The sequence below is a fragment of the Protopterus annectens genome, chromosome 1.part1 (assembly GCF_019279795.1).
Source record: "Protopterus annectens isolate FY-2018-M chromosome 1.part1, PAN1.0, whole genome shotgun sequence".
NCBI classification, from domain to species: domain Eukaryota; kingdom Metazoa; phylum Chordata; order Ceratodontiformes; family Protopteridae; genus Protopterus; species Protopterus annectens.
In genome coordinates, this window is record NC_056726.1 from 1,947,897,742 (window position 1) to 1,947,911,593 (window position 13,852).

General features: G+C 41.0%; 1 protein-coding gene across 1 annotated transcript in view; it reads right to left on the reverse strand.

The window, feature by feature from the left end:
- LOC122816779 (solute carrier family 4 member 1 adaptor protein) overlaps positions 1-13,852 on the reverse strand; it is a 937,474-nt gene that overhangs the window by 567,994 nt on the left and 355,628 nt on the right. Inside the window, exon 5 of the mRNA XM_044089801.1 lies at positions 7,507-7,646. Coding sequence (XP_043945736.1) covers positions 7,507-7,646 — 140 coding nt within the window. The remainder of the gene's footprint in view (positions 1-7,506; positions 7,647-13,852) is intronic.

Below are 13,852 nucleotides of genomic sequence, written 5' to 3' on the forward strand. Positions count from 1 at the left end.
TGACTGTTGAGGGAGTGTGCTCATTTTTTGTTTTAATTGAGACATTAGAAATTGCTGATATTTTAGCATGTGAAATTGGCAATTTAGTGCTCTCATAGCCAGAGTGGCTGAGGTGTAAACCTTTTTCCCCCACCTGTCAAGTGCTCTTGAGGCCCTTTCAGAGGGTACCGGATTTTTTGCCATAGAAGTCTTAGCCCCTTTGGGACCCAGGGAGATAGTCTCTGGATCAGCAACAGGGCTTTTATAAAGGAATTTGTGGGAGTCAGGCACTCTATAGTATCTGTCTGGTTTAGCTGGAGCAGGAGGCAGAGAATCTGGGTTCAAGCTAGATTCTAAGAAAACATCATCCACAATGTCTAAAACTGGGGGGATGGCAAGTGGTCTGTGCTGGGGGAGTAAAAGAAACTCTCTGAGCCTCTTCTTTGAGGCAGAGTAGTCCTGGCCCTCCCAGTGAAAATGTTCCCTCATAGTGTGTAAAGTTTCCCCAAAGGAGTAGTTTTCAGGGAGAGATGCCGAAGGAATGGAATCCTCAGCATCAGAATCTTCATAAGGGGAAAAAGAATAATCTTGGTCCTGAGAGGAGCCTGAGGAAATAGACACTTGTTCAGAGGAGGCATAATCTTCCTCGTCTAGGCCTGATTAAAGAGATCAGATCTTCAGCCATTTTAAGCATCTGTTTCTTAGGCATGTGGCCTAGAACTGGGGACTGAAGTGCAGTCTTTTTTGGCTTGATAGGAGTCTTAGTCTTAGGAAACGTTTTTATGGACAGCGTCGTCAGTCTGAAAACGCCTTCAGAAACCAAAGGTGTTTCTGCAGCACCAACATCTCTTTCTATAGTGTCGTCGGTCGGGGCTAAGAAAAATGGCTGCGTCGGCCTAGCACTCTCCGTCAAAGGCTCCGAAGTGGTCTCTGGTTCCAAATCTGCGGTAGCCAGGGGCTGCGTCGGAGCCTCATTGAAGACCGGTGAACCAGAGACTAGTACAGCCGAGGCCTCGGAGTCCGGCTTGGGTCTAGGCTTCCTGTCCTTATCCTTGCGTTTTTTGTGCACGCCGGTAGTCGGTTGCTCCGACGGCATCATATAGTTAAATTTTCTACCGAAGTAGTGTCGTGCGAAATCAAAGCGTCTTTTTATAGTACTCTTATTAAACCTAGCACAAAAACAACAACCAGAGACGTCGTGGTCTGGGCCTAGGCAAGGTATACAGAAAGAATGGAAATCCTTATGAGGTATTTGCTTCCCACAAGAAATACAATTGTTAACTTTTTCTGACATCGGTCTGAGGCAAGAAAAGTTTCCCCAATGGGGTACTTAGCTTTAGTGAAGACTTCGGATCTGAAATTCGACTTCGAAAATCTCAGGAGTCGACCGACCGGCACTTGCGAACTGCTTCTGCTTCGGGCACCGCGCGGCAAGAAAGACAGAAGAAAATGGCGTTGGATGCATTATTTATACCCCCTGGCGCTCTGACGTCAGGGAAGAAGCGACAGAAACCAACGCCGGACCAAGACTTTGGAATTCTGGCCGACTGCGGTACCGCCTAACGGCAGGATAACCCAAGTGTGATGACTGCAGCAGGGTAACATGATGAACATCTGCAATTCAAACTGTAGCTTGCTACAGATCACAGAAGAGATTTCATTAACTACATGTTCATGTTCTATTACATTTTTTAACCACATTTACATTCTCTTGACTAGCTTTGCAGTTTAGGTTGGTCTTCTTTTTTGTATTTTACATTTGTTTTTAGACAATCTCTGTTTTTTAAGTGAGCAGACTTTGTAGTAGTTAGGAAATGTTTAGGTTCCCTCCAGCAAAATGCACATTCTTATTATCATAATGTTTTAACTTATGCATCTTTAATAATGAGTTTTTAACAATGGTGTTATTACTTTTAATATACAATTTTATTAACCTCTGCAGAACAGTTGTTTTTTAAGATAGATTGTTAATTCATGGTTGAACAATGTTAAACAAACTAACATACAGTTGCACTATCTGATTAAGTTAAAATATAAAAGTTTGTTTAATTAATGAGAAAGCCTGGTATAACCAGGAGTTGGATGTGTTATTGCTTTGTCCAAATAAAGAAACTGATACAACAGTGACTATACTGCTACAGATCACCCACCATGTCCCAAGACCCCCATTCTGCGTTTCTGGAAACACTGGGAAACACCCCCATTCTGCGTTTCTGGAAACACTGGGAAACATAAAGGTCCTACCAAATACCCTAATATTGGGGGATTTCAACTACCCAAACATTAACTGGGAGAGCTACTGAAGTAATAACTCCCTTACCCAACATTTCCTAGAATTTATAAACTCAAACACCCTGGATCAACTGGTCAACACTCCCATCAGAGGTGACAACATATTGGACCTAGTCATCAACAACATGGGCAACCGGTGTTCCACACTGAAGGTCAACCCCTCGCTGGTTAGATCTGACCATAAACAAATCAATTTGGATATCCACATTCCGCCCCCACCCCCGGACAAGGAAACCACCGTGAAAAGCTTTTCAAAAGCAAACTTCACGTTACTTAAGACCAAGGTGGAAAGTTTCAAAGCCCCCATGCTAAAGGATAACGCTGTCCAAGCTGCAAAATCCTTTATTAATGCATTCTACGGGCACCTATAAGAATGTATGGATCGTGCTATCCCAAGCAAAACAAAGACTCTCTCCTCCAAGAAAAGCAAACCAGTCTGGTGGGCCCCTGCCATAAACAAGCTATACAACAGAAGGAGGAAACTAGTACAGAAGAGAGTAAAATCCCAAGAAGGGAAGACATCCCTGATCAGTATCAGCAAGAAACTACGATCTCTCATAAAATCGTCCAAGGCTAGCTTTGAAAGAAAAATTGCCAAGGACTCCAAAGATAACCACAAGGCATTCTTTAGCTATGAATCTAAGTGGCAATGCTCAGATCAGCTCAGAGTTAATGCAGAATGGCACAAAATACACTGAACCAACCGATACTGCCAGCATTCTGACAGACAGGATCAGTGCAAACTTCACCTCCCTCTCACCCCCAAAAGGGCCCATAACTATACCAGAAGAATGTAGAGCCCCTGAAATCACAGACACTCAAGTTAAAACAGCCTTCTCCATATCCAAAAACACAGCATCAATGGGACCGGACGGTGTCTCAGGCTGCGTCCTACACGAGCTCAAAGACAAACTAACCCCTCACCTAAAAACACTGTTCAAACTCAGCCTCTCCAGAAGCTATGTATGTACCCATAGAGTGGCACACAGCAACGGTTATTCCGCTCCACAAAGGTGGAGCCACAAGAGACCCCAGGAACTATTGCCCTATAAACCTGACTAGCTTGATCTGCAAGGCCATGGAGCACATCAGCATGGAACTCATTAACAGAGACACTGGGAACCTCCAAACACTGGACCCTACCCAGTTCGGCTTTGTTAAGGCAGATCATGCCTCCTAAACCTGGTGGACTTCTTTGAGACAGTTACCAAGGCTATAGACGAGGGAAAGGTGGTACACACAGCCTAACTAGACCTCGGAAAGACCTTCAACACCATTCCCCATTCTGGTATTATAGACAAGCTCACCAACCTGAACATAAACCCCTATGTCATCAGGTGGGTTGCCAATTGGCTCATGGACAGAACCCACATGGTGAGAGTTGCAGGAGCTAGGTCTGACTCTAAACCGGTTACAAGTGGTGTTCCCTAGGGCTCAGTCCTAGGACCTCTCCTGGTCGGCATATACTTCTCAGAGGTACAGGCAAACATAGGAGGACTATGGCTGACCAAGTTCGCAGACAACTGCAAACTAAGGGCTATAATCATCTCTCCGGCTGACACAGACATCCTCCAAAAGGGTCTCACTGAGACAGATACCTGGTGTCAAAATCATGGCCTCAAGCTAAATGCCAAAAAGTGCGTAGTCATCCCCTTTGGAAAAAACAAAGTACCTACAAACTACCACATAGGTGGTAGTCCCCTAAATACGGAAAACGTAATAAGGGATCTGGGGATCCAAGTAGATAGCAATCTCTCCTTTGATAACCACATTGCCAAAGTGGTTAGAAAGTCCTTCTATGTGGCCCACCTAATCACAAAAGGATTTCCATCCAGATTAAAAGAGGTCATTGTGCCCCTCTACTCATCACTCATCAGACCTATCAAAGTACAACGCCCATTTGGGATGTACCTTACAAGACACCTGCAACAGCTGGAAAGACCACAAAAGTATCTCACCAAGAGGATCACTGGCCTCAAACAGATGCCCTATGCAGCTCAACTGAAGAAACTCGTGCTGTACTCTATTGCATACTGCTTGCTCAGAGGTGATCTCTGCCTGACATACAATGCCATGTCCAACCCAGAATTGATGGACATGCCCCATCTAAAGAAAACCTTATCCCCTCGAGCCACACGGTCTAGGGATCTAAACCTCACCACAACAATAAATAGGACGTGCTGGAGGGATAGATTCCTGTCCCAGAGACTTCCCATGCTTTGGAACAAGATTCCACTCTACATTAGGCAGAGCTCCTTGCTAACACTCTTCAAGAGAAACCTTGACGAGTGGATGGGAAACAGAAAGTCACTTCAGTGGCTCTGCTAGACAGAGGCACAGGGAACTAATCTAAGAGGGTGGCGAAAGCCAACACATTCTGGCTAGGCTCATAAATGCCTTCGGGCAGATAGCCTAGTACCTACCTATGAACCTATAAAACGTCAATCACAGTATCCATACTGCTCACTACCACATCTCATAATATATATCTATAGTTCACATTTTGAATTACCTTACTACTTAAACTTCATTTCAAAAATCCATTACATGAAATGTAAACCATGAACTAAAGGAAAAAAATGACCATCTCAATAGCCAACTTCTTGCATAAAGTGCCAAAAATGGTCATAGTTCATAGCTGAATATTGTCAATTAGTCTGCAGACTATTACATACCTAGTCAATAATCAGACAGTGGCCAAAAGTGAGAATTAAACCCTGTATCTTGCACCTGTTAGGTAAAAACCTTAACCATTAAGCTACTTCCAAATTGGAAATAATACACTGGGCCCTTGGACCTCAAACTCGCATCCGCTCTGGTGTCTTGTGTTCGACTACTGTACAATAGTCCAAATCCAAATACTCTTACTTTGATAAATACTAAGTAATGCAGAAAAGAACTATTAGGAAAATAAACTGTCATCACATCACTTATTTCCAAACGAAAACTGAAACAACTAGACAAGTCCTCTTCATTATGCACATCAAAATTCATCCTCTCCAGCCACTGAACTCGATCACACAACAGGATTCACATGTACTTTCATGTCAAGCTCCTGACATAGTCCAACATATATGGTAAATCTTGCATCTGATCCACAGCTGACTAAAAATGCATAGACGTCTACATGCCTAGTGGAAAAAAAAAAAGACCTTCAGCACTTACAGTTAACATGAGACGTTATGTCTACAACCTACTGTAATCATCTCTGTGAACTGCAACCTTATCAGCAAAATAATTTTGAAAAGTCATACTTCATATAGACTGGCTTGACCCTCAACTGTACGCTTTTTCCCTGGATAACAAATTTGCTGTAAAACCTGTACTTTCTCTGCCATATGACAAACTGTATTCAAATCATTCTAGGTTTCTCAATATTCCTTTCAGTAGTAGTTAATGATCAATAAGCATTCACAATTCTCCAGGAGCATTTTTTTCAGCAAACAGAGTCCAAACAGGTAAATTCTAAAAAAATCTATTCTTTTTTTGCCTTCTAAGACACCACTCAGTCTCAGACATATCTTTGAATTTTGTCCTCTAAAATAACCAGCTGTTCAATATACACTACACCACCTGTCCATTAGTATTAGCAGCTTTATCTCCCAACACCTTCGAAGGCAAAATTTCACTGTAGTACTTTTGCACAAATTCTCAAACACTTTTCAGAACACACTAGCTGTCTAGCATCCCTTATTAACATACTGGAAAGCTGTTATACCTCATACATAATCACAACCAATAATATCTCCACATATTTTATTCAAACTCTTGTAACATTCTTCCTAGTTGATTAACTGACGGGCAATGCCTCATCCATGCAGTCAACTATCCTTCTATATCACACTCAAGTATCACCTTGTTTTTCATCAAAACAGACCCAAAATAATTAACCAATGTGCTTGGAACAAAAACATAATTAATGATTTATTTTACTACAGAAAATACATACTACTGGCACAACTGAAGTAGATGACAAACTTCTTAAAGCACTATTAGATTCCCTACACCTTGGCCTTCTAGTACGAGCTTCACTTTGTGGCTCTTTCCATCCAAAAATGATATGCAGAATAACATTTTGAAACAGCACTCATCACTTCTGGGAGGTAATGCAACAGCTACATCCAAAATTAACACTATAAAGTAAAAGAGCCCACTCTATTCTTGCTCATCTGTCAAGAACAATCTTGCTGATGTGGTTAAGTCAGTTATAAGAACGCTGTCAGGGGATATAACTGCTTATAACATCTTTGTAGTTCATGCAGCATGCCGAATAGGCTCCAATATTAGGAAAAAGACAAATGAGTTAAGTGCTACAGTAGTGTGAGCTCTGACCTTAACAAATGTTAAGCACCCCCTGCTTATGTTGTTAAATGTCAGGTCTAGCTTTACAGTGTAAAATCTGCCAGTGCGTACCAACAAATGACAGTGGCAGCAGAAAAAATTTGGTTCTGCCTGCTATCTGTATTGATAAGCTGTCCCTTCCATTTACAAACTTAGAAAGCAGCTAGAATAACAGGTTGTGTGCTCACCTGCATTTTTTCTGAAGGATACAATCTCCGAACTGAAGTATATGCCAGTGTTTAGTGACTTCAATCCTCTGTGACTAGTCTGAAAACCACAGACTTTATAAGGAAGAGATCAAACAAATGAGGCAAAAATATGAACTATCTGAAAATCTGAACAGTTTAGAGGGATGGCAAGGAGAATGTAAACATAAGAGAATGAGTTATACTGCCTTTATCACAGTGCTCGCTAAGTGGATACGTGCTTTACAGCTTTGAAAGCAGTCACAAATACTTACCCCGATCATAATCCTCGATATCTGTGTTAGCATGAAGTGATGTGCACTAACCTTATAATTTACATGTTTTATTTTCTTTATTTACGACAAACTACCACTTTGCGCATATGGGCTGTGACACAAAACAGTGTTAGATGGTCTGAAAACAAAGCAAATGGATCTAACAAGCAAATGAATAAACAAAAGGATAAACCACTGAAATTATAAATTACATCAAAATGATCCTAAAAATTAATTCTATTAAGAGAATATGACAAGACTGAAGTTAAACTTACAAAACACAGAAATTCTTCCTATCATTGATGTATCTTTCATTTGCTGGCATTTGATAGTAACTAGTTTTTTTCTTATGTACCCATAAATGCCTTCATTTAACTCTAGCAGACAAACTTATATGACTTGTACACAACCCAGACAAGAAGTTTAGCACCTACCAGCTTCCTGGCGCAGCAAGCCCTTGGCATCCAGAATCCTGCAAGCTTCCAGTGCGCACTCTATCAGTGCTTCTTTCTTCTTTCCAGAATGTGTTGCCTCTGCTACCAGCTGCCTACCAGATGTATCATCAACAGGCAACCTGAAAAGGTGAAAACAGTCAAGTATGAAACTGTTAGCTAAATTACACAACTAAATATAAAAAAGTGGACAGAAAACTGCTACATTTAAACTACAGAACTGAAAAAGATGTCAATATTTTAGCACAAGCATCATGGAATTTATACAGAAACCACTTTAGTGATTCTATGACTGCATATAAGGAAGCCTGCCAGGAAAGATTATAATAAAACAGTACAGTACAGACCATCAAGTTCATAGGTAGGTACCAGACTATTGGCCCTAGGGCCTATATAAGCCTAGTCAAAAAGGTACCCTGGCTTTTGCCACCCATGAAAATTATTTTCCCGTACCCCTGTCGAGCAGAGCCACAGAAGTGATCGCTGGGGTGAATTTCCTGTTTTCCATCCAATCATCAAGATTCTTCTTGAAGAGTGCTAATGGGGAGCTTTGCTTGATATGGATAGGTAGTTTGTTCCAGAGTATGGGAAGTCTCTGGACAGGAATCTATCCCTTCAGCATGTTCTGTTTATTGTGGCAACAAGGTTTAGGTCCCTAGAGCATGCAGCTCGGAGGGATTGGGATTTCTTTAAGTGGAGCATGTCCAACAGCTCTGGGTTTGACATAGCTTTGTATGTCAGGCAGAGATTGCCTCTGAGTAAAGTTGGAGTTTTTTGAGACAGTTTGCGTAAGGCATCTGTTTGAGGCTGGTAATCCTCTTTGTGCAGTATTTCTGCGGCCTTTCCAGTTGTTGTAGATGTCTTGTGAGGTACATACCAAGAGAGGCACTGTACACTATAATGGGTCTAATGAGCAATGAGTAGAGGGAAACAATTACCTCTTTTTTCCTGGATGAGAAACCTTTTGTGACGAGGTATGCCACATGACTACTGTGGTGATGTGATTATCAAAGGAGAGACTACTGTCCACCTGTGTCCTAAGGTCTCATCACACTTTTGGTGTTACCGCCTATGTGGTAGTTCATGGGTACAGAGTTTTTACCAAAACGGATGACAATGCATTTTTTGGCATTGAGCTTGAGGCCATGGCTTTGACACCAGGCATCTGTCTCAGTGAGGCCCTTTTGTAGGATGTCCACATTGTTAGGAGTTTCAATTATGGCTCCTAGTTTGCAGTTATCTTCATTAGCCAAAGACTTTTGTGGTAGTTCATGGGTACAGAGTTTTTACCAAAACGGATGACAATGCATTTTTTGGCATTGAGCTTGAGGCCATGGCTTTGACACCAGGCATCTGTCTCAGTGAGGCCCTTTTGTAGGATGTCCACATTGTTAGGAGTTTCAATTATGGCTCCTAGTTTGCAGTTATCTTCATTAGCCAAAGACTTTGTTAGCCTGTACTTCAGAGAAGTAGATACAAAACTGGAGAGGACCCAGGACTGAACCCTGTGGTACTCCACTTGTCACTGGTCTGAAGTCAGATATGGAGTCTGCTACTGTCACGGTGTGGGTTCTGTCAGTGAGCCAGTTGTAAGTCATTCATTTATTCTCCAAAGTATACTTTTTTCATGTCATGAGAACATATCCTGGCATGTAACAAACACTAATCAAAGATTTTAAAACGTTTTTACACTTCCATTTATCTAGTGAACTACTTCCTCTTTTTTCTTTGTTCTTCTGCACCACGGGATTAATTCACCAACCATTCCTAACTGACAAATTAACCAGTCTTGGCCTCTTATAACTGCTGGGCACGTACTGTTAAATGAAGAAATGCTCCCTCTTGGACTCCTCCAACTACAAAATCCATGATATAATAGTCTACCTTTGCAGACTGCACCACTGAATATCACATAAATGTGTCTGTTCCTTTTTTGTCAGCAGAAGTTAAACCCGCGAAATGGAAGGACAGAATCACCAACAAATGGATAAATACTAGAGTCTGAATCCTTACAGCATACCTCCTTCCATGAAATAAAGCTGGTTAAGCTGTTTTGCGTTTCCTGTTAGACTCATTCCTTGCTTCTACTTAATGATGCAGTGCAAAATCAACAGGATATTCCACAGTAATTCCAGGAGATGATGCTGATAACAACCACAATAATCTGAGGTATGTTCTGGCAGATGCTTCTAATCACCCCTTTCTGATATTACAATTACAAAATTTAATAGCAACTTATAGGCAATCTAAAAGAAGCTTGCTAAATATAACATTCAGTGACATATGTATATGTTTGTCAGTATTACTGTTGTCCTTTGTAGCTACTTATTATTAGCTGTCTGATTAATTTTCCAAGTACTGCATGTATACAGCTGAAGCAATATCTGACCAACAGTAGATACCGTATTTATATGAAATATTCAGCTGATGGCTGTATCTAAACACCAATTCTGCACTAATTACTTTACTGATGGCTAGACTGTAGAGGCCCTGCATCTGGTCTAACTTTCACATAATCAAATAAAATGCTACACCACCAGTTCTCTACAACCACCCCTTAGGATAACATATTCCTTAAAGGAACCCTGACATCCCAGTCTAACTTCAGTTAATTTTGCCGTCTTAAGAATTTGTTTTTCTATAACCTAGAAATAATCCACCAGGGACTGTAAGATAAATGTTTTGTCATATTAGCCCCCCTATCATCATGTTCAGCTCTTACTTCTTTACGCACCTGCATGCTACTCGAATACTTCCTGACCAACAACACTTACTTTTTATACTCTGATGGCCAGGCTGTCCAGCTAGGTCATGCCCAATAACTGCTGGAAGTGTAAGTATGCACAAACAACTTTTGACTAATAGCAGGAAAGGGATGCTTTGCAATGCAGGACAAACAAGTGTGGTGATAAGGTTACATGACAATATAAGCATATTACAACCTGTAATGATGTAAAGTTGTTACAGGTGCCAAAAATCACAGTGGCAACTTACAGAACTGATAAGAGGACAATGAACTATATCATAAATATATAACAATCATATGCAGACCCGCAGAATGACCACATTACACCTCTGCTTATAACTAAAGCAGGGCATCAGCTTTAACAAATAGGTTCATAGGTGTGTACTAGGCTAATGGCCTTGGAGCCTTTACAAGCCTAGCCCATAGGATTACCCTGGCATCGTGCCACCCAACCTTAGTTTCCAGTGCCTCAGTTGAGTAGAGCCATTGGAGTGATTCCCAGGGTGTATTTTCTATTTCCCATCCACTCATCAAGATATCTCTTGAAGACGGCCAGTGAGGTGCCCTGTTTGACATGTATGGGAAGTCTATTCCATAGCATGGGCAGTCTCTGGGTTATGAACCTGTCCCTCCAGCATGTTCTGTTGATTGTGGTAATGAGGTTGAGGTCTCTGGAGCTTGTGGTGCGGAGGGATTGGGATTGCTTTAGATGTAGCCCTATTATCAGTTCCTACCACACAAGGAAGAAGATGAAATCACAAAAAGCTAAGGACAAAAAGTTAAGCCCAAATTGGGGAGAGAGAAGAAAGAACAGAGCAAGCATGGTAAAAATTAAAGAAAGAATTTCAAGAGTAATACTAAACAGACTAAGATTAAAATGTCATATATAGTGCTTGCAGGTCCATAAACATTGCAAGTCAAGTGGTTCTACAACAACACATACATTCCCATTATTTAAGAAACTGGCTTTCAATTTTGCTTTTAAAACAGGACTTCCTATCCTCTCCTGCACTGGTTTCATGAGTATTCATGAGTATGCCATGTTAACTCTACATTCACTTAAGCTTGTTTTATTGTCAGATCAACTAACTTTACCTGAGGTTGTGCAGTTTTGGAGGACATTATATCTGGTCTACTTCAGAAGACTGACAAACCAAAAGACTGAAAACTCAAAATACTAAACACTTTTGCAATGCAGGGGGCAACTCCCGTGCCCACCACACCCCTGCTAACTATCTACACCAACTCCAAGATCACACAACAGTAGAAGAAGAGCAAATTCCACCATTCAGTATTTTGAACTTTAGTCTTTTGGGATTCTATCTTTTGTTTTTTCAGTCTTCTGAAGTAGACCTGTTATATTACATAACTGGGTTCACTCCTTTACATGTTTGCATGCTTCACCCAAGGCCAAGGCCATCAAGTAAATTATTTTTATTTGTGAACTCTGACAGAATGGTCCATAAGTGAAATATTAAACATCCAGTGGTACAACAATCCCTGATAAGTCTTATGCATTTACGAATATACGATTTTTTTAGTAGCAGGCTTTTTCGTCTCCATCAGCACCTGTTGCAAGTCCTCATGAAAAGGGTGCCTAAAAGGTACCGAAAATTAATCATCCAGGTAGTCAGTTGAAGCTGTTTACTGTCTGGATTATCAAACTCCACTTGCCTTTTGTGAATAGAACCAGTTTGTAAGGAAGCTTGTGGTAACTGCCCCTGGCCAATTCCATTTGAAGGGAGACCCAATTTCTCCATGAGACAGAAGGGACTAACAACGATTTCCGGAAAGTCTCTCCAATGATTTCCAGGGTAATTCTGCAGATTCAGAATGGGTGGGAAAGCATATAAGAATATCCCTGACCAGGGAGTCATGGAACATAATCTGTTTACTTGTCTGTTTTGAAAGGAGGTTAACAGATCTACTTGAGGTGTTCCCTACATCTAATCAACTCCTGGAAAACCTCTTCACTAAGTATCCACTCATGAGGGCCTACCCAGAACTTGTTCAGCTTGTCATTATTAATGCCAGCGGGCACACAGGATATGACGTGGTGCCCCCCTTTTAGGTACCACATCACTATGTTATAATTATCTGAAGGGAACCTGGGTCCCAAAGACTATGTAGAGACTTTATGGCATGAATCACAGCCAACAACTTTGACACTCATTTCCTTTGATCTGTCTGAACTGTTTCGCAGTCCTTGCACTTTTACCCCGTTTAATACTGCTCCCCAAGAAAACCTGAAGAATTTGGCAATACAGATTATGTTGGGGTGAGTGAAAAGAAGACCTGGATTGTGAGCCATCTGATCCCTCCACCAGTGAAGGTCTGACTGGATAAAACCAGAGATTGGAATGTGAAACTCCAGGAGATGATAATGTTGGGTTCCACATGTATTTGAGGTACCTCTGAACATTTCTCACATGTAGTTTGGGAAATCATAGATGCCAAGAGGCCTAGTATCCTGAGAAATTCTCTGGTAGTAGCTTGAGACTGTCAGGAAAAGTTCACGAAGACTTTCAGATATAAATCTACCTTCTATTGAGAAAGGAAAACCTTTTGTAATGGTGTCTATTACGCAACCTAAAAACACAATCCTATGTGATACAGTGAGAGAGAATTTTTGCACATTTATCTAGAATCCAAGAAGTTCTAAAAGGAACGATACCATTGTTAAGGGATCCTGACAAGTGAGAAAAAAACTCTGCATAAATAAGCAAATCATCTAAATAAGAAAACAGTGGATACCCCTGCATTCTGCAGTGAGCCACCATTGGGGCTAGACACTTTGTAAACACTTTTGTTGACTCCTAGCTCTCAACAAATCAGAGACAAATCCTGAAATAATCAGGGACACTTAAAATATCAGTACAATTAATGTGTGACATTGACAGAATAAGAGCATGTGAATTAAATACATTTTCTGAAGTAAGAAGTCTATAACAAATTGTAATTCACCGCCTTCTCTCCAAAAGTCGCCAGTCTTAAGAGGGATTAAGAGGGCAGAATTAATATCAGAGTCAAAATCAGGGACGTCCTTGAAAATCAGGGACAGCTGAGAGTATGCTTGGTGTAGTGGACAGCCCAAAGTCTGAGATGTAGGGATAGGAGAATTGATACTGTGGCCCAGACACACAAAAATCTTACAAATGTCTTGAAGTTGCTCTCTGCTGTGACGGTTTAGTATCTTTGAGGTCTAATGTTACCATATGACTCTGATATGAGAAGATTTGAAAATAAAATTTTGGAATCTAAAATATGATTGACAGAAGAAATATCCAAACCTGGTCTCCAAAAGTGCTCCTTCTTTGGAACCAGAAACATTACGGAATAAAAGCCCTTTCTCATTTGATCTACAGGAACATGATCTATGACGCCTGCATCTAACATGTTGCAGCACTTCAGGAAACAACGTTGCTAGACTGGAACTGTGGGGGGATACCACCTGTAAGGAGGGGGCTTTTCTATCTACTGACAACTGTAACCCTCCTGAATCACCTTCAAATCCTACTTTGTCTGAAACAATCTGTTGTGAAAAGGGAGCGTTTAGAGTGAGATTCTGTGAAAGAGATGCAA